General features: G+C 43.9%; 1 protein-coding gene across 1 annotated transcript in view; it reads left to right on the forward strand.

The window, feature by feature from the left end:
- Positions 1-22,081, forward strand: part of SLC35A1 (solute carrier family 35 member A1) — a 193,410-nt gene that overhangs the window by 69,515 nt on the left and 101,814 nt on the right. Inside the window, exon 3 of the mRNA XM_085611091.1 lies at positions 3,057-3,216. Coding sequence (XP_085467217.1) covers positions 3,057-3,216 — 160 coding nt within the window. The remainder of the gene's footprint in view (positions 1-3,056; positions 3,217-22,081) is intronic.

The following is a 22,081-nucleotide window of genomic DNA, read 5'->3' on the forward strand; positions in this document are numbered from 1 at the left end:
GCCCAAAAGTTGCCAGAACTCCTTTAACCTGTTCCGTGCCCGAGCACTACCTTCCAGGTGCTGCGCACGACCGCTGGCCGACGCAGCCCCGCCCACCCTTTAGAACGCCCACACCGCTGCGGAATTCCCGCCGCGGTAAACGGGCTAAACACCTAATATTTCTATATTTTAATACTATACAGGCAGACACAATTACAGGCAGTTATTCTGAAGTTAAAAGGGACTTGATTTGAATTGTGCAGCAGGTGCAGTGGCACCTGGACCAAAAGTTCTATGGACCACACTAAACACTGAATTTTGGTGGGAGATTTTAGGCAGGAGATAGATAAAAAAAAAAAAAAATCCCTTTTGGGCTAAAAAACATCAGGAGTCTCCTGCCTGAATTGGGTCTGTTGGCATGTATAGTTGTATTGCCACTGCCTCTTCCTTATGCCGTCATGGTTTGTTATCCTGCCTTCAATTACACGAGTTCGTGCACCCTGACATCTGCCGCCCCACAGTATGTTAATGAACAACTAGATTGCTAACCTTATATATTTATTACAAAAGTGTGGCATGCCTGACGTCATCTTGATGTAATCAAAGCTGTAGTACCTAAAGCATTTCCTTTAGAAATTATAAAAATGAGTGGATCATATTCCCATGGAAATTATGTTCAGTGCTCTAAAAAACTAAAATGAGGACATATTTTCTGAGTTCTCAAAGAGCAACAAATCACTTTTAAATTATTTGCTATCTTTTTTAATACAGTAGATCACTTGACTTCATGTTGCACTTAGGGGAGAGAATGAGATGTTACGGCCAAAGCTGCAGACTTTGCAACTGGGGAACCAGGTTCAAGTTTCAGCGTTGACTCGACATCCTGGGCAAATCACTAAACCTCCCCATGCCTATAGCCCAAAAGGAATGTGTCCTTGTGTAATGTAACTGATGCTCATGTAAAGCACTCCAATACCTGCGGGTCAAGTCTGCACTATATAAACCTGCAAAAAAACAATTAAGTGTTTTGCACACTTCTGACATTGAATACTTGGGCTACATTTTGGGTGTTATTTGTCCTATATTTGGGCTCTTTTCTCTTTGGTGGCCATCTTGGGAGACGTATTTGTTATGAAGCTCCCTAATCTCCTCATTTACTGCAGTTTCTTCAGTAATGCTTTCAGTTTTCCACTTCGATTCCTTCAAGATGGCGGTCATATGTGCCACACTTTTGGCATAAGTTCAGAATGTTAGCACTCTAGAACACTGTACTAAACTGCTGATTACCAGGGAGTTAACTGGCAGTCTGCTGCTGGTGTTGAAAGTGTATGTTTTGGGCTACATTTCAGAAAGTTTTAATGAAATGGAAGAGGAAGATATTTGAGAACTCACTTAAAACATGTTCTAATTTTTCCTTCTACAGCACTAACCATAAGTTCAATGACCAAATGAAAGCCCTCATTTTGTTCCTTTCTAGATTAAATGTTTTAAGTTTTACCGGTTTGATTGAATCAAGATGGCTTCAGGTGTGATATACGTTTGTCATAAATAAGAATGTTAGTGCTCTAGTTGTTATTTAGAACACTGTAGAAAACACGGGAATCAGCTGACAGTCTGCTCCTGTTGGAAGCACGTGTTTTACTGAGAATGTCAGACTTCATTCTCATATGCCTGAGAAACATGGTGTGAATTTACAGAAAATATGCTCTCATGTTAGCTTCTGGAGCACCTTCTATAACCTCTATGGGGAAAATCATGAGAAAGCTGTTTTCTCTCAAACATGATTGATGTACTCCTAGCAGAAGGCTTTTTCACAGGGTAAAATCACATTAGAAGACATCACAGTTCCTAAAATTAGTATGGTACCATCAACAAATAAGTTCTCTTTTTTGTGGCCCTCAAAACCTGCCATTCACTACAATGCATTTCAATGGGGGTCTATCATGTATATTGGTCCCAAGATGACCGACAGCACTTTCTGGTTGAAGTGCTGAAAACCAATCAGATTTCACCTTGGTATCTATGCTAGGGCTCTGCCCAGATATCATTATTTGCTTTCCCTTAAATTTCTCAACAACTACTGAACAATTTACACCAGATAACTGAAAGCATGATCTGTGAACCAAAATCTACCTTCCTGACAAATTTGGTTTAATTACATCAAGCGTTTCAGTCTGTACTCTTATTCAAAGCTCCTATGGGAATTAACATTGGAAGTCTTATTTTTTTTCTCCACCCCCCCATTCCCCCCCCCCCCCAACAGCCCCCTTTTTCGGCCCCCGCTTGACATATCACCCCAAAACTTTCCATGCATAACAAAACTCACTTTGACACTTTTTTTGGGAACATTTTGTGCCAAACGATGCCAAAGATATAGACCAGTCAAGAAACACTTTTTCTATACAAATATGGTCCTGACTATAACTATCTACAGGCGCCTGCCAGTAGGTGATATATACTACGATGGAACAAATTTGGCTAAGAAGAAATTACAATGGACAGCAAAAGACCAGGCATCACCCACTGGAGGGTTCCACATTTACTGAAATTGACATGCGGTAACCACAATTCCCAGAATGCATCAGATTTGCATCCATTAAGGAGGTCCAATGGGGGCCAACACTATAAATCAGGCAATCGTATAAAAGGTTACCATGACACAAATGCTCGACTTGCCCTTGGAGAAAGTTCGTAATGCCTGTAACCTGTCCGGTTGCTGCCTGGTTTGAATAAAACGATGAAATCCCGAATCTGTGAGTGCGCCTTTCCTTCTTGGTAGAAGGAGTTGTGGGGATATGGTTGCTGATATGCTATGCAAACGAATGTGTTTTTATCTGTACTAATAACTTTCCATTGCATCTTTACAATTCCAAAAGAAAACGAAAAGCAATCTCATCTGTAAGTACATGTGTGTTTTATTAAGGTAAAAAAAGATATTTTGGCGAGGCCATTGGCAAAAATATATGATGTAGTTAATTGTATAACTAAAATAATGTAATTGTTTTCGTTTGGAAATTTAGAAGTTTAGAAGTAGATGTTGCTTAATTTTGATTGATTTTTTTATTTGTTTTTTACAGAGAAACCGGAAGTCCAAGTAGACTATTTTCATCTCTAAAAGAACATATAATCGATAACCCAAAAGAAGTGCTGAAGCTGAGTGTTCCATCTCTGGTGTATGCTGTCCAGAACAATATGGCTTTCCTAGCTCTGAGTAATTTAGATGCAGCCATTTATCAGGTATGCAATACAGTTATTTCATTAGATAAGAAAGCATACATTATCTTTTAGGTCTCGCCTGCCCCAGCGCATGCGCTGGTCTGGCGAGACTTATTGAGAGGGCTCCAAAAAGTACTACCAGGCCAGCCTAGAGCTACAGTGCATGTGCGCGCGCGCCGCGCTTTACTGCAATCACTTTAATTTTCGCGGCCGCGATCGCGTTCACTTTCGCGGCCGCTTTGCATAGCCAATAGGTCTCGCATTTGGGACCTTATAAGTATTTAGTTATGCAACTGTTGCATGGCTAAACACTTATAAGGTCCCAAAGGCGAGACCTATTGGCTATGCCAATGCTTGTTTTTGTTCCCGTTGTGATCCTTACTTCTGTATCTGTCATCGGCTTAAATTCAACGCTGCATTTTACCACCTTAACTGGTAATTTACAAACCATCCCAGTGGCTGGTAGTATACCCTTACCTGTGGGGGCCTTCTTAATCATGTCAGACCCTGGGAGGAGTTACATACCTTTAAACCTGCTGGCAGATAGCAGTTGGATCATGCTGATACACAAAAGTCTCCAATCACACCCTTGCCCCTGGCATACATTTTAGTGCACTAGGGTTAGTGGAGCCACGTGGTATATATAAAAATGCAGGCATTCATTATTTCATTCATTTCGATGTTTTGTGCCTAGTGGCCACTTCACACCCTATGACTAATATGCATATACTGCACAGCCACTCATGCTTTGCAACATGGTAGTAAAGCTATACCTTACCTTTTATGGCAAACTGTCAATCCTTCAGCCTGTTCTGACACTTTGAATTTCTACGGTATATATTTAGGCCTACGATTGCAGCCTTTTCTAAAGAGGCTAAAACTATTACCTTGATGTCCGGGCCGATCTCCTTCAGGCTCTTCAAATATGTGCGCAAAACGGAAAGAGTGGTGAGTTTCTCTGGTAAGAGAGATTGTATTTCTTTCTCCAACTCCTCATTGATTTTACATTGTGACACTGAGTCTTGCGTCCATATATACAGATTCAGCACAATCAACAAGACTTTCTCTGTACTCTAGATTTGAAGGAATTAGACTTAACGACAGATTGTACCACACCTACCTCCCAGGAACTGGGGTCGGTGTTGTCCCCAGTGGACGATTAAGGCACTACTGGGACATCTGGGATAGCAGGGGCTGAGTGTGCTTGGAGGGGTCTCTGTGTGTTGAGGGTCACGTGCTGTGAGTCGATGTGACCGCTGTTTGCCCCTCCCTCCCCATGGTCATTCACTAGCCTCACTATGCATTGTCCCCCTACCTTTGATCGACGTAGATGAGGAATACTATATTGTATAAACAGTGTGCTTGTAATTGGCTCCGGCACTGCTTGATTTTATTCTGGTTTTGTTCTTTAACTGTATTGTTGTGCTATGATTGTACTATGTACCTGGACTGCTTTAATAATGTGTCATCGGATCTGTTGTGGAATAGATGTTGCTCTAATTTGACTTGAACCATGTGTACTTCATTGATGAGCCTTCTGTTGTCCTGGTTTCAATGAAAACATGTTAAAAAAATGATTTGAAGGGATATCATTTTCCTGAAATTAACTGTCTTGGAATCACCTGTTCAAGTATTTGATCAGTCAGAAGTAGGAAGAAGGTGGAACTTTCCCCCTTGGGCCGGGGTTCTGCCACCCTTAAAATTATTAAGTCCGAATTGAGAACAAATGTGAAAAGAACACAGATAGAGGCCTCCTAAAGTTACCTTTATTATAGTTGAGGATGAGGTGGCAAAGGCATTGTCCTTCTGTGAGACTTTCCTCCAAATTCATCTCCTTCAGACATGTTGTTTTAAAACGTTGACATTGAGAAGAATGTGATTAATAAGTTACCTTTGAGTGGATTTATGTATGATTTTTATTGCACTTACTGCAAACTCATTCCCTCTAGGTACCTTTACAGCCACATCCGAATGCACGACCATAAAAAAAGAAAAGATGCCATAGATTAGCTAAGCAAAAATATATTAACACTTTTTTTAAGCAGATAAGGTTAGGAAAAGAAGCTGTTCACCCTCTGTATGCATGCACGTTGAAAGGTCATTTGACCTTGACACATGTATAGAATCTAACATTTTAGAAGCATTTTATAGGCTGAGCACGAGGTCTTCCAAACCTTCTAAATTCATAGCAGTAAGGTGCATGCCTTGAAATAGGAGGCTGGCCCTGACTAGGAGCCAGTAAGATCTGCAGAATGCTGACACCATGCGTATCCTTCTCTTTCCTAACACCAAACGGCCACCAGTTTTTATCTCTCTCCAGTTAATTACATTTATGTGAAGATAGCGTATTCAAAATGGTTTTAGAGAACCTGCATAAATGGGTGTGTCTTCGAGTTATTGTAGATTAACTGTTCTTTTCCCTTATTTTTAAAAAATCGTATAGCCCTTGAGAATTGAGCTTGTCACAGCAGTCATAGTTCTTCAAAGTAAATTTCATGGATGTTGAAAAGATTGCTATGTAACTAGTTTTTTCTCTATAATTTTAGATGTCTCTGTCTCTACGGCATGCACTTTAAGGCGTTTTATTTGAGCAGGTCGAGCTGTTTTCGGATCAGTCAACAGAGGACAGCTGTCAATTCGCTTACAAGTTAAACGTTAAAAACCTTGAGCAGGAATTATTAACAGGGGAAGCTGCTAGTCCCATGCTATTAATCAATCATTTGGTGTTTTTGCCATATTGGTTGAGATTTTGTCATTCTTTCCCAGTGAGTATGGCTACTCTGTCAGTCTGCATGCCCCAAAAGAAAATAGGAATTGTGAGCTTTTTTCTTTCTCAATCATGCCCCCCTAATGATTTCGATGCACCTCACCGTGCACAGTAATAGTAGTTAACGAAGGTAGGGCTGCTGGAAAGCCTAGTCTCAGATGACCACCGATTGTCAGCTCAGTCAGTGTGCTGCTGAAGGATTGTCGGCCACAAGGGCATCTTAGTATATCTCCTGGCGCACAGCCCCAAACTGTCCAGCTATTGGACAAACAATTGATCTTGACTAAAGCATTGGCTAGGTGGTCCAGTGCTTCCCAGCATACACTATATTGGGTCTTCCCAATATACAGAAATTTCCGCTTCACTCACTTCTGAGGCTAGGAGAAAATCCCAAAACATCAAATAAGGGCTCCACTGCCTGTGGGAACTGATGGACATAGAGAAGCTGGCACCGATGTCACACACGCCGATAAAGAGTTTACCTTAGTATGGGCTTCCTTTATGAAATACCTCTGTGCGGAGTGTAGAGAGCTCATGTGCCCAGGACACCTGAAAGTTCTACATATTTTATTTACATATTTTGAATCCATCTGTAAAGACCCTCACTAGTGCATACTGCGCTGCAACCGCAGGTAGGTTACAAAGACGAGAAACATCCATTTGGTGGGGTGTATTGTCCTACTTATGATTTAGAAGGTGCGGTAGTTAACTGGAAACAGCATATGGCAAGCCGGGCTTTTGGTTGTAGGCTATATTGCAGTGTACCTGAATCTTGAAAATGCCAGTAAATAATGGGGATCCATAAAGTGATTGTGGTTAAATGTTTGTGGCACTGGGAAATGCCTTTGTTCTGCCTCTAGTCAAGTGTTGAAGAAAGCAGGTAGGAGATTGCGAAGCTGCATGCTGCCTTTCCGTCACAAAATGGGCACCCAGCAATTTGACTACACCCACCTATTTCTTGTCAACACAGTGACATTCACAAGGCCTGCCAGGAGCCTAATTGTTGGATACAGTGCAGTTGTATGTGAGCAAGAACTGCATATGGTTAGAAAATGTAAATGAAACATTTTATTTAAAAAAAAAAAATCCGAGTGACGTTGTCCCTCATGGCAAGAGAAAAGCACCCATTTGATACCAGATTGCTTATCCATTTGTCAGTTTAATGATGTAAATCTATATACATCACAAAACCAAACCACACGTGTACATGTAATATTCAACTGTGTGGTTTGTATTCTGATTGTTTCCTTGAATTATATAGTTTTGTGGATAGTAGTCTGAATAATAAGTCAATAAATGTATTTTAGAAAATAGAAAGATGCAACAAAAATAAAGTTCAATCTATACATTTTTCATGGCTTTGAAGGGCCTCTTGACTCAGTCATTCAACATTAACTATGTAAGATCCAGTCAATTATCCATGTTGACCCTGCTCTCTAATTCAATTGTTGCTGATACTCCTTTCTAGTAGCATAGCTACCATAAGGTACTTTATGTCCCTGCCAATGGGAGGTGGTGTCCTCATTCACAAAAGGCATTTACCAGAGTTGTATTCAGGCGCATGCTTTTTCTATTCTCATACAAGTGGCATAGAGTGAACAATTGCAGATTGTCAACCATGTCAAAGTACATACAGAGGGAAGCAGCTTTAGGCTACCTCTGACTGATATCATTCAGGGCACACATTTTCAAATGTTCCTGATGGGATATTGTATTCCTTTTGAAGATAGAACTGCTCCAGCCCTCCTGCAATTCCAGAGCACTGTTATTAACTATAAAGAGCTAGGCTTCGATAGCTGTGCAATCCGTAATGTTTCAGAAACTGACATTATGCCTGAGATTGTAAAGCACATTACCATGCCAATGCCCACATGGTCTGACGGTATGTAGGCTGTAACAAACTATACAATTAGTCTGTCACAACATTCACTAAATGGAGAATCATACAATAAAGAGAACAAAGGACCATGTAAACTGAAAGCGACTGTTATATGTTAAAGAATGTACAGCATACTTTGAGTATACAATAAATAAAAAGGTAAATATATATTTGCCCAGTATGAAAAAAGAGGTGGGCTCGTGTTGCTGGTGAGTGAAGAAAGCAGCCCATAAAACGTGATCAAAGAGGAAAATAAAGCGACAGATTGTATGTTTAAATCAGCAGAGTGCATAAGGTAACTTGAGTCCATGTAATTTGTCATAAAGAAATGCACTCAAGACAAGCTAGATTCTTAACCCCTTCCATGCGGCGCCGATTCCCGCTGAGCGCTGACCGTTTCTTGCGCGGGCGTGGTCATGACGGAACGGTTCCGTCATGAGCACAGCTCAACCGACGCTCATGACGGAACCGTTCCGTCATGAGCGCCGAAGGGGTTAAAGTAGTGTCTGTTGCCGATTTGGTGTGGATGGCGTTTTGACCCTTTGAGAAGTTAATGGGTCGTCATCAAGTCTGAGAGTAATTGTGCTGAGCAAGTATTGACATCCAGTAATTTGGATGAAAAGGGAAGATTATGTAAACAAAGTATGTAAAAAAAAAAAGTGTATGAATATTGCTACATGGTCAAGGAGATAAATTGTGGAGGCCAGCATAAAGAATTAAAGAGGGAGGGCCACGGTGGGACGTTTTAACATGTGTAGGAAAACTCTTACAATGTTTCGAGAAAGGAGGTCCAATGTGGGGCCATCATCAGGTAATCAAGGGAGCATAAGGGTAAATTTAAGCTAGGGGAAAAACAAAGGATGATGCAATTGATCAGTGCAATACAGGCAGATAATTAGTTGCAGAATGGCTGAAACTGGCCTCATTTAGGAGAGTGAATCTAATAAAAATAAAAAGTTATAAGCCATAACCTGCTGGCGAAGCCAGAATATTACAATTTGACCAAGAAAGTATAGAGGACCCTATATAGAGGACCCTAAAGGTACAAAATTGCACCAGTAGCAGAGAAATGAAGAGGAGATATGAGAGGTAAGCCGGGGTCACAGTGGCTAATGATAGGTGAAGTGTTTGAAATTTAAAAGTACTGTAGATAGCCCATTAAAAATCTATACAAAAATAGGCCAGTCTGGCAGATAACTGAGAGGTATACATTGCACAAATTGTAAACATCCACAAAAGGAACTTCCTAATCCCCAAGGAAGGATCTAACCGGATAAATAAGCCTGCTGAGGAAAGGGTAAAGCCTGTAAACAAAGCAGGTTATTGAGTGTAGGGCAGCTCGAGTTGGTGCACAACTAACCAACCAAGGGTGTAATAAGGCAAGGCAAACATTGAACAGTTACTTACAAGACCAATCAAAAAGGTGTCAGCCAAGGATATAGCTTAAACCATCGGAATCCGGGTCGCTGAGCCATGAGGAGTCCATTCAGGGACAGAGAGTGTGTATTGTCCAGAAGGCAGAGATTACAAAGAACAACAACGCGTCTGGCATTAGACCGAGTCACCTGGGCATTGAAGTGAAGTGCGTAAGCTTCCTACCCTGCGTTTAACGTCTCGTCAGTCACAACATCCGCATGGGTAAACAAAATTATTCAAAGAGGTAACGGAAGTCAGGGGTGCAACTGGTGACGTATCGAGATCAAATTTTTAGTGAACAACCAGAAGAAAGGATGATCACTAACCATGACTACTTCACAAGGAATCATGTGGGTGTGGATGCAGGAAGAAAGAAATATGACAAGGAGGGAATGATATGTGAAAAGGCAACTCAACGGATGCACCAATAACGAGAACTTAAAAATCGTTTACTATCCCTACTCGGTTCCAATTCTCAATTTTACAGAGAGATGTTACTCATAGGCCCTAAGCAGCCCTTTCACATAGGGTTATACAATTTGTGGCACATTCAGATTGATGTGTAGGTGAAGGGCCAAACAATACGGTGGATAACTACTAAACAAGAAGCAATCAGGTCAGGGTTTAAATGCAGTAAATGAAGGAAAATCAAAAAAGTATATCAGTATTTTGAGAGAAAGATGAAAATCGCAAAATAACAGGGTGCAGTTTCAAAAAGAATCATACCGTCCAGGATTGTCTCAGTCTGAATTTGTAAGCAGAAAGCAATTACCTATAGCCCGTAAAATGTCATTATTCCATCATGTTTAAAACGTTTATGAAATAAATGCATAGCGTTCTCAACCAACATTCATTTTTGTTTGTAGTAACTATAGATCGCCACCTCTAGTTGGTAGTGTGACTTGTTCAGTTACTTGCCACCTGGTTCCTGGTGTAAGTCCGCCCCTAACTTCCTGTTACGGCCATCGCAGATCGGGCAGAGAACCACAGAGGCTGCAGTCAGGACAGGGAGCTCCGAGCAGGCACAGGGGGTCTGGGAAGAGAGCGCCGGAGCTGGGACAGCTGCAGAGATACTTAGAGATATCCCGGAGGCAGTGAACGGCACTTTACAGAGAACCCTGGAGAGACGCCGTGCTTGCAGACCCTTCCTTCAAACGCAGTGAGCTGGACCCGCAGAAATAGTGTGCAGGAGCCTGGATAGGTAGTACCTGCCACTCGGAAAAGACACCGCACAAGGCCAAGGGACTGAGAGGATTACCGCGAAGAGCCGAAGTAAACTTTGCCCTATAGACAGACACCTGTTCGGGCGTATTGTGTGTCTCTCTCAAAGGAGAGGGGAGGCCACAGATCGCTGAACGAATCCAGGGGACCCGCCCACAACATAAGTTGTTTGCTGGCGGGGGAAACAACGCCGGAGGAGTGACGGGGACCTACCTGCTGCCCTGCCCTGCCCTGCGGATGCTGTGAGCTGCTCCTGGGTGGGCCACGCTGATAGTCTCGCCGCTTTGCTGCATCCCGCGGCTAGAGACTACAGCTCCCAGAGAGCATTGGGGGCACTGCAGGTCTCCTGTACCAGCGCGCCCGGAGGTGCTACATAAACAGCGACGCTACCTCCGTGTCGCGGGACCGAGCGCGGGGCCGTGCCCGGGGGTAAGCCCGGGCATAGGGCGGGCCGTCTGTGGCCGTCCGTGGACGACGGTGGACTGGACGGGCCGCGAATCCTGGTTGAATCGGAACCCATCTTGCACAGGTATCCACACTCTGATAACTCGAGGGTTAAACTCTGCATCTGGTAGTAATTGTGACAGTGACACTAAAACCCATTTTCGCCAGTGCAAGAGGTTAGTGAAATACTGTTAAAGACCCAGGGAGACTCAAGGAGTAAGGAGGATAACACTGTGCTTTCAACAACTATGTCTACTAAACCCAAAACCAGGTCAACCAAAAGTAAATTAGTGACCCCAGCAAAATCCAAAAAGTCAGTGTCTGAGAATGTAATTGCCGCTCCACACAAGAGTACCCCCACTGCAATAGACCTAATGTTACAGAAGGTGGCGGGGGAGATAGAGAGAACGAAAAGACGCATATCTATGTCGCTAATCACTGTGCCACTTTCACCTACCCAGCCGGGGGCTGAGAACTCGAGTCTCCTAATGCATGGGGTCAGTCATGAGGAATCAGGTGACGAGGTTCCATGTGCCCAGCCAGTCAGGGAAGAGGACCCTTTGACAAACAGGGAAGGGACTGTAGCCCCGGCGACGAAAGGGAGGAAAGATGGGAGGAAAAACACAAAAATACGTCATCAGAAGCGCCCCGTTAGAAGCTCCAAACAGAGAACTATGGAGCACGAGCACTCCAGACAAGAATTGAATGCCCGTTTTGTCCCCCCAGGCTGGCTAAATGAGATAGTCTTAGACCTAAAAAACCATCTAGAGGCATTTATAGCCAATCAAATTAAACCACTGATTAGCAAACTTGACAAAATAACACATGAAATCCAGAAACAGGCCAAAGTGAAGGACATACAAACCTCAAACCAGGGAGGTACGATCACACCAGATACGAATGCCCCATTGCAACGACCCCGGCAGATAAATAATTGCGTAAGCACTGCCAAGTGTTGCATCGTACAGGTACATACTGAGCCAAACACAGCAGAAGAGAGGGGCACTGAGGGAATAGGGAAACACCAAGGGAATGGGGGAAGTGAGCTACCATCAAGACAGGAATTAGTTACGCCCTTACCAATAGGACCCTCTGCTGCATTTAAACATGATTCCAAAGACCACGAGAGACACCAAGCTCACCTCCCATTAGTCAACCTCCCCCCGGAAGCAAGCCCTTTTGTAGTTATATTTACAGGGGTCCCTGAAAATAGAATAGGACAGAGAGAATCACAACTGGAATTGAAGGGTAAAATTGCTAATTGGCTAAATTTTCACAGACCCCTACAACCTGGCCAAGAGGGAGAAATCCAACACGCGAGAAGGGTTTACTGGGTAGGCTCTAGAAGGAAAGACAGGGAGGGTAACTGCGTCATCGCACATTTTAAAAACCCAAATTTGGTGGAGTACATATTAGAGAACTGCAATAGGAATGCCACAAGCACAATTAGGACCATGCCGGTAGCCTACTTCTATCCCAGAAAATTGGGGGCTTATCCACAAAAACCAAAACAGGGGAATAGAGACGGACATGGGGACGAGTATTGGGCAAGGCAAAATGATATCAGTACACAGTACTACCCACATCAACTAGGCCCTCAGTGGACAAATAGATATACCCCCTTGTACTCACTCGATGGAACAGAATGACTAGGGTCTCCAGGAAGGCCTAGCATAGCTACTGATAATGGAGGGAGGAGTATAGTGATAGGATCTATGGAACGTATGAACCCAGAAATGAAGCAAGTACCAGATGCCCCGACGCTTAACGCTATAAAAGCGGGGTCAGGGAGTTGTATAAGTCCAGCACAACAGGGCCAAGTCGGAAGTAGTATCCAGGAGACCAAGACAAAAATCTTATCTTGGAACATTGCAGGGCTAGCTGGTAAATTTGAAGATCAGGAATGGAGGAAGGATTTGCAGGGTTATAATATATTAGTTTTCCAAGAGACCTGGGCAGTTGATCCGGCAAGGTATCAAATAGAGGGCTATAAGTGCTTTGGGGTCCCCGCACAAGAAAGTAGATCAGGAAGAGCGAGAGGTGGGTTATCTATCTATGTCGATTTAACCCTGGAAGGGAAGTGGACAATTCCACACTGGACATCACATACTCTCCAGGTACTCCAGCACCAGGGTAGAAGGCACAAATCACAATTCTTTAACCTCTATAATCCTGGGCCCACACTAGGGGAAAATCCAGTATTAAGGGAATTAGATAGCAAACTGAGGGAACAGGTAGAACAGACAAATAAGGGGGGAAATCCAATTATCTTTTTGCTAGGGGACTTTAATTGTCACCTTTGCCCTCACCTCGCCACTTTAGAAAAAGACTGGGACAGCTGTCCGCAGCATAAAGGACCGCATTTTGAGCATACGCAGGAGGGCACACTATTATCCTCAATGTTGGCTACCTACTCACTGGCGCACACGATGGACATGATACCTCGGGTGGGGGAGGACTCATATATCCCCACATTTAAAGGCAGAGGTTGTTCCTCCACAATTGATTATATAATTTTATCAACCTTCGGTTTATCTAAAGTCACTAAGGTAAAAACAAAATGGAGTCCCTTTAGTGATCATAACCCTTTAACTATAGAACTGACACACATGGACCGTAGGAACAACACGAATGAAAGGGAGGGGAGGTTGCAGCCTGAAGCTCGAGGAAGGCGCCTGAAGTGGATGAAAATAAACCCACAGGACTTCTATAAAACTCTAATTTTGAAAGGGGGGAAATACGTAGAGGATTGCTTAGACCTCCAAATAGAAGGTTCAGATCTAGTGTCCTCCTTTGAATCACTAACAAAATTAGCAGACACACTTTTAGAAACAAAAGGCCCCAGCAAGATATCAACTAACTCACGGTGGTTTGACTCCAACTGCTCGAAAGCTTTAAGGAATTTGAAACAAGCACTAAAAAGCAAACCAAGGGACATGGCAATAGTGGCCAAACTGAGGCAAACCTACAAGGCCAAAATTAAGGAGAGAAAATTAGTAGTACAGGCAGAGGTATGGGCAGATTTGAGAGAGGCAGGAGAAAACCGGGACTATTGTGAATTCTGGAAAATAGTAAATAGGCCTTGTTTTCAAGATAGCTCCGCCCCAACTATTAGCACTAACATTCTCCCAGAACAATGGGTTAGTCATTTCGAGGGACTGTACAATAATGCGAAGGGGGTATTGCAAGAGGGTAGGTGGGAAGGCGATAGGAGTGTAGATTTAACTTTCTCCCTGGAAGAGCTCAAATTAGCAATTCAAGGGCTCACCCCCAACAAAGCACCGGGACCAGATGGGACACCTCCAGACCTGTATAGAAGCAATATAGACCTGTGGGCCCCTATTTTAACAAGGGTCCTAAATGCGGCGATTAGGTCTGGTCTACCACGCTCCTGGTCCACCGCCCTAATAGTACCTATCTTCAAGAAAGGGAGCCGAGAAGACCCGAAATGCTACAGGCCGATTTCTCTAATCGACGTCTCAGCGAAAATTCTGGGACGGGTGATATTGCACAGGCTAACAAACTGGACAGAGGAACATTGCACTTTAGTGGACACCCAGTATGGTTTCAGAGGGGGGAGGTCAACAAGCGACCAGTGCCTGAATCTGTATTTGTTAACAGCTAAATACACCAAAGCCTCCACTGGAACCGTTTTCATGGGGTTCATGGATTTGGCAGCTGCTTTTGACAATGTCAATAGAACTAAACTCTGGGCCATGATGTTTAACCTGGGTATGGAGGCGGAGTTGATTAACATTCTAAAGGAACTCCATTAGAATACTACGGCTAAAGTACGTTTCACCTCGGATGGGGGCTGCACGGACGCTTTCCCCTGCACAGGAGGAGTAAGACAAGGATGCATCCTTGCCCCTTTTCTTTTCTCGCTATACATAAATGGCCTGGAACGACACCTCATCTCTCTAGCCGCAGATTGTCCAAGAGTAGGATCACGACAAATACCTGTCCTTTTGTACGCGGACGACGCGGACCTGCTGGCCCGCACACCAAGGAGTCTACAAATCTTGGTGAATGGGTTTGTTGAATTTATGGCTGACCTAGATCTGGCAGTGAACTTGAAAAAATCATTTGTCTTGGTAGCAGGGAAAAAACCAGCTAAGAAACCACTGTTCAAGATAGGGCCACATGTCCTGGAAACGGTAAATACTTTCCCTTACCTGGGCCTGCTCCTGGACTCTAACATGTACTTTAAGCCTTTGGTAGACGAACATTGTTCAAAACTTACATCATCCAATGGGGCAATTTTAAGCTTTGCACACAGACTGGGTCGGTGGAGCCCGGAACAGATCATGACACTCTATGGGTCCATCACTAAGTCAAAGGCCCTATACGGGGCAGAGGTGTGGGGATTTACGGATGTGACTAAATTGCAAATCGAAGAAGACCAGTTCCTCCGCCGAATTCTCAGAATCCCAAAATCTACCCCTGCGGACATTGCTCATCTTGAACTGGGGATGGACTATATCTCTGACGAGGTAAAGATCAGACCAATTACTATGTGGACAAGAGTATGGACCAACCCAGAGGCGGAATTAACCAGGGAAATTGTTAAAGACTGTTTGCTAAGGGGAAACGCACTTGAAATTCCATGGTTGAAATATGTTAAAAATACCTTGAAAAGTATTCATCAGACACATTTGTTCTTGGATCATACGCAGATTACAACCATGTCTAAACTCATAGTAAAGAAACTGTTACTGGAAAACTTTGCAAGTGCTTGTCTCAAAGTGGGACAACTTAAGAGAACAGTAACTGCACATGGCTTGGTAGCAAACAGGGCAGGCATGGAACCATATTTGTTTTTAATGCACAACCAACAGGACAGATTTTTAATGTGCCGTTTTAGGCTCAATCTTTTATTTAACATTTTAGCTTACCCCGCGGGGTTCTCCACAACGATTGAGCAGAAGGGTGCCTGCGGCTGCGACAATAAGTCTCCGCAGGACACCCTTCATTTTGTACTTTTATGTCCATTTTATCAATTTCCAAGGCGCCCCTTCCTGGTCCAAATACTGAAAAACCAGAAAATACGCCAAGCAAAAGCAGCCCTGTTGTTTTTACAAAAAGCAAATGATATGTATACTCTCTATGCTATCTCAAATTTCCTAAAAATTACTGTTAGACTTAGGAATACAAGGAACTAATATAATCGTATTTACATGTCCTTTCTGCCCCTGACCCACAAATTATGTCCCTAGTATATGTTTTTAATCCTTCTCTTTTTAAATTGTTGAAGTTCAGGAATAAAATGTGATAAATTGTATTTTTATGATGATTTTTAATTATCGAAATAAAAACTAACTGAACTGAACTACTTGCCACCTAAGATCTGTTTCTTTGTGATCTACGTAAACGTAGTGTAACACTAAGGGGGCATTTTATGTACTACACTATATATTGATTTTATGTTGGTTGATACGATGTTTGATTTTCTGCATAGCCTGATCAATACAAGTAAGGTTGCAAGGACACCAAATGTCGTAAATTACATTAGATGACTTGCATTGCTATATGGTATCAAGGTCTGGGTATTAGTACTTGTCTTGGTGTCCATAGTGTAGCAACAGCTAAGACAATGCCGACATTTGTAGTGTTCAGTCACTGGGAGCAGACCCCCAAGTGTTCTTAAGAGTTTCATTTTTAGGCTTTAACCATTTCATTTTAAGGCTTCCAGCAGTGGCTTTGGTCAAATGGTTGCGCAGATTGTTTTCTCACTTAAAGGAAAATAATGGGGGCTCCGTCATAAGGCTGCCGGTGGCCAAGATAGACCAATGCTTTCTGATAATGTTGATGACCTTGTTTGAATCGGGAATAAAGGAGGAGAAGCAAGGAATGCAAAAATTATCTGTTGAATTACGGGAGTAATGTGATCTGGAAACAAGGTGTTTGAGGTAACCCCTGCCATTTAAGTTTTTTTAGAGAGAACAGAGGCTTCTCGAATTCCATTTGCAATTTCTAGGAATACGTACAAATTAGCCGTATGGTAAACCATTTGTGAGCCCCCTAGGTTGATTACTGTTGTGTAATAGCAAAGTATTGCATTCAGTAGGTTTACTGTGCAAACAGGTTCCAAGTTCACCAACAAACAATCTTATTTGTAATCATATGTAAATGTATGATGTTCATGAATGCCATTAAGCCTGTTAAAAACAGAGAACAAGGTCATCATTAGTGTACCTGCAGATCAATAAAATATCATGTATCGATAGCTTCCACCTTGAAGTGATGCTTTGAAATAGGAGAATCAGGCCAGTGCAGAACACTACTTTGTGAACTCTACTCCATTCACCCCCCTCTGTCGTCCCCCCCCCCCCCCCCCCACCCCCCCAGCAGCGAGCCAAAGATAGTTGTATCAATCAGTGCTGATAGTCCTTGGACTGCTTTGAAGCAGTGGGAGAGCCCTCTTGAGTGTGACAGCAGTAAATTCACAAGACTTTGCCAGTGGCGGCAGAAAGGATTACTGGATTTGGGGGACAGAAGAAAACAGATGGCCTCAAGATTCCACCCATTGGCAGTCAGGATCATTGGGTAGTTACCTGCTTGCAACTCTGCTCTGTACTTGTGTCTGTTTAAGATGACTCTCAGAATGGAGGAGCCAGAAGTGCTTTTCTTCCCTTTGTGAATAAAGTAGATGACAACAAGACTACTCTAAGGAAATGAAGGAAAACACTGAAGGCACAGCAGTTTGGTTCAAAAAGATATCCTGGATGGCACCTTTTGATGGACATTTTGGAATCTTGGTATCATTCCCAAGGAGTGGCGAGTGGAGATTAAAGAAGAAGCAACTTCATAGCAGCCTGTTGTGTGGAGCGAGAGCCGTCCTGGCTTCCATAAACAAGCCTTCTGATAGAAACTTCTAACTGCAGATTCCTCAGCTTTTGAATGTACCCAGGCGCCACTGGATATGGAATCTTTCAGCAATTCCCTCATGTGTCAACAGGTGGCATTATGCAGCTCTGAGTTGAATCTGACTCACTGTTGGTAGGACGTCGTGGCCCCATATACCCGCCACCCCTACGTTAAGTCCTTTCTTTCTGCTTCGTCTGATGTGGAGCTAGCAGTGCTGTCTCCAAAAGTGTTCCCGCTTTGACTCCCCCCTTGAGTGGACTGCTACGGTGGATGAATTTTGTCAGCTAAAAACGTCTGCAGAGAAAATATTTGGTGCTCCACCAGATCCAGCTAAAGTGTCTTCAGGTTCCAAGTAGCTGCAGTTGGGACCTTGTAGGTGGATCTATTTCTTACTCAAATTGCGCCGCTCGATCGCTGTTTAAGGTTGGCCCATCCTCGAGCATAATGCTCCAGTTTCGGCACAATGTCTGAAGCCATTCATGGTATCACAACAAGCATCACAGGCCTGAGCTTCAATGCCAATAACAACGTCACTGATGCCAAATATGAATCCAATAGTTTTATCAGACTAAGATCCGTCCCTATCTACTGGCCCTTGACAATAAGCTCATTCCAAACCAGAAATACACCACCACTTATATAATGATGATGGTGACTACAGAAATGACGGCGAGTTATCCTCCACAAAGCAAGCTATGTCTACTGAAGACTCTGCCTCCTTCGCTGTAGTGATCAGGAGGGCAGTGGAAGTCCTTGACTCTCTGTATGCAATTTAAAGGTAAATGTCTTGACTACACTAGCCTCCTTTGAGAGCAAGCTAGTGTAGTATGAGGAGGTGGCGCTTAGGTAATGCACTTCCTCGTAGAAAGGCAGTTGCCCGGCGCTACGGGGGGGGGGAAAGGGAGGGTAAAACACTTGCCAGACTCCTCCAAAAACTATGGACAAGTGACTACATTATGGAACTCATTGACCGATTTATACACCTCGTTGATACCACATTATCCTTCCTCCTTGACCTCCTTTGACACAATTCTATTGCTCTGGCTTGACATTGCGCATTACCAATTCTTGGACATACCCTTCATGGTTCAGGACCTCTACGACCATGTTATCCAAAGCATTTTGTAGGACAAGGCACTAGGATTGGATGGCCTGACTGCGGCCACCCTTTCCCACTCTCTCCTGGCAATGTACAAGGAGTCATTGCTTCACGCTACATTGCTGCCTTCACTACTTGAGGCATTAATTGTCACCATACTGAAACCTGACAAGCAGCCACACATGCAAATCCGTCAGGCCATTATCCATGATAAATGTGGGCAACAAAATTCTTGCAAAATTGATTGTCTCTCTCCTTCTCCCCTGCTCCCGGATATTGTTTGCCCTGACCAGTCTGGCTTTATCCCCGGCCGCTCTACGATGCACAATCTACACACCTTATTTGCCCTCCTTCACACTGTTGACTCCTGGCTCAGCGCTGTGGCAGTTGTGCTTGACGCCACCAAGACATTTGATTCCCTAGAATGGGCATACCTTGTCCATTTCCTGTCCCGCATAGGGATTGGTAATAGTTTCCTGCACTTGATCAAATTTCTTTACGCTCAAACCATGGCCCATTTGTGTGTCCAGATTGAGGTTACTCCACTTACATCGAAGGCTGGCCTTTACCCACAGACTAATTCTAGTCTGTGTACGCATATGATGTCACTCTGTATGTTTGGGACCCCATCCTCAATATCGCTCCACTCATCCGAGAAATTGTACTCTTCGGTGGCTATGCAGGGATAAGGATTACTGGTGCAAATACATCATCTTGCAGCTCACCCCCGAAACGCAACCCTTCAAACCGGAATATCTTTTTCACTGGGCAACCAAGGTATTTGGCTAACCAGGGATGTCACTGAACTCGGGAGGGCTAATTATGGTACCGTCATGATGTGGCTGGAGGACTGTGTGCCGGTATGTACAAGGCTGCCGCTGTCCATCGCAGGGAGGATTGCTGTCCCCAAATGGTGGTAGTCTCAAGGTTTCTACATTTATTTATTAACCTCCCAGTCCCGGTCTCAACCTACTTTAAAAAACCCCTTCGGTCCAACCTGATCACTCTGGAATGGACTGGCAAACAGCCCTGGGAGACCAGGGAAATACGGACCCTTCTATTCGAGCAGGGTGGATTATGCGCTCCTGATGTGGACCTTTACTTCTACTATGTGCAGAAACAGTTTTCCCCCTTCTGGTGCATTCCACACTATTTCAGCCTCACACGGCCCCCGAACATGATCACACAGCCTCATGTCCTATGAGCACTGCCATATTCCTGTCCCCCAAAACGACCTCGGGCAGAAATCAACACTGTGGCTTGCCCAAATTGGTAATGGGACTAGTTGCGATCATGCGCAGAGCTTCACTCCATGTACCCACCAGATAGGAGAATGGCAGGGCACCCTATGCTGCCCGCCCGTAATGAAGCTGTGCCTGCCGAGGCCTAAGGCAGGTACAACTCTACACCTTCGGAGACCTTTACCTAGAGGGCTGTTTCCTAACCCCACATTGCATTCTTGAGAACCCTGCTTACACACCTTTTGAAGTGCTTACCACCAGCTGCGCAGCACCCTCCGAACTCTGCCTAACACTTTCCCTGATGTCCCGACATTTCACGCCGTAGAAGAGCTGATTGATAATCCATTACCACGAAAACTCATTACAAGACTATATGCTACGATGCAAGATAATGCCCCGATTTATGTACCAAATGCTCTGTCTGCATTGGCTGCCTTATATAGGTGCCTGACCCCGCAAGGAGCAGTGGCGCTACTCTTGTGTTCTATCCAGAGCCCTCTCTTTAAACTACACACTGAGGCTGATCCACTTAAAATATTTCCATAGAATCTACCGAACACTAGCTGAGCTGTATAGCATGCAACTGGTTGACGATGCGCTACACACAAGGCCACCTTCCTGCATATGGCCTGAGACTGCCAGTCACACAGTTCTGATCACTGATCATGCCCTGCAGCGCTCATCTCTGGTAGCCTTGTTGAGAAATGTGAAAGATGTCCCAGCAAGGATCCAAAAACTAACCTCTATCCTGTTATTGCTGGCCAACCACAGGGTTTTTATCCACAGGGGCAAGTGCTCTGCTCCCCTGCTTGAACACTGGATAAGGAGCAACTTGATATTTGCTGGGAGATGATACCTGTGAGGTCAAGGTCAAACTACATTTGGGCCCTGCTGGTCACATATTCGGTGGCACAGGACATGGCCTCAAGCCAGAAGGTGAATGACCCCAAGAAATGTAATGGGACCAATGTGGACCTTGTTCATATGCAAGCTCTATAGTCCCCTGCCTCCCCCTAACATCTTGTTAAGTAGCCTCATGGCATCTGCGCTCTAACTGTGGTAGAGACTCCAACAGATGGTATGCTCATCCATATATATTATGTGATGCTACCTGTAACTACTTCCTTGCACTCTGTGTGACTTTGCCCCTTCCTTTTTTGTTTCACACTGCTTACCATGTTCTACTTAATAAAATAAAATAAAAAAGATAAATGTCTTTACTGAGGATCTCAACCCAACACAGACCAGCCAATAACGCTTTTAATGAGGCCCTCACTGATCTGCTGGTGGGCACTTGGGTGAAACCAGGATCTTGCCCTCCCGTAAACAGACTAGTGGTGAGATGACATGGGAAGCATCCCTTGCATCGCTGTGATTACACCGCGATGCAATTAGAATGCTGCCATTACAACGCAAGCGTTACATGGACTTGCACTGGAGGGCGCTATAACCTAAGGAATAGTAAGATTTACTATTCCAACACCTTCCCTACTGTACGTAGACTGGTGTTGAAATAGTAAATCTTACTACTCGTAAGTCCAGCGCCCTCCAGCGCAAGTCGTTGTAACGACTTGCGTTGTAAAAACTGCAATGTTACATACCGCGATCATTTTGATCGCGTTGTAACATCACAAATTCGATGAGGTCTGCCCTTGTAGATCCACACTTTCTGCTCCAGAGAGCTTGGTGGTACAGGCTTCCTCCATCCACCTAAACCCTAATTAGTTCCCTACCACCTCACCCGACAGGGCGTCCAAACGAATGGACACATTTGCAAAACGGGTGTTCTCCAGTGTAGGTCTTTTTTTTTGGTTTTTTTTTTTGTTTTTATAAATATCTTTTTATTGACTTTTCATAAGCAGCCATATAGTTGATATTAGCAGTTATTGAGAAGCCAATTACACAGTACATAACTCCCCAGTCTGTGACAAGTCCAGGGGAAAGTTTCAGAA

The sequence above is a fragment of the Triturus cristatus genome, chromosome 6 (genome assembly GCF_964204655.1).
Source record: "Triturus cristatus chromosome 6, aTriCri1.1, whole genome shotgun sequence".
Classification (NCBI taxonomy): Eukaryota; Metazoa; Chordata; class Amphibia; order Caudata; family Salamandridae; genus Triturus; species Triturus cristatus.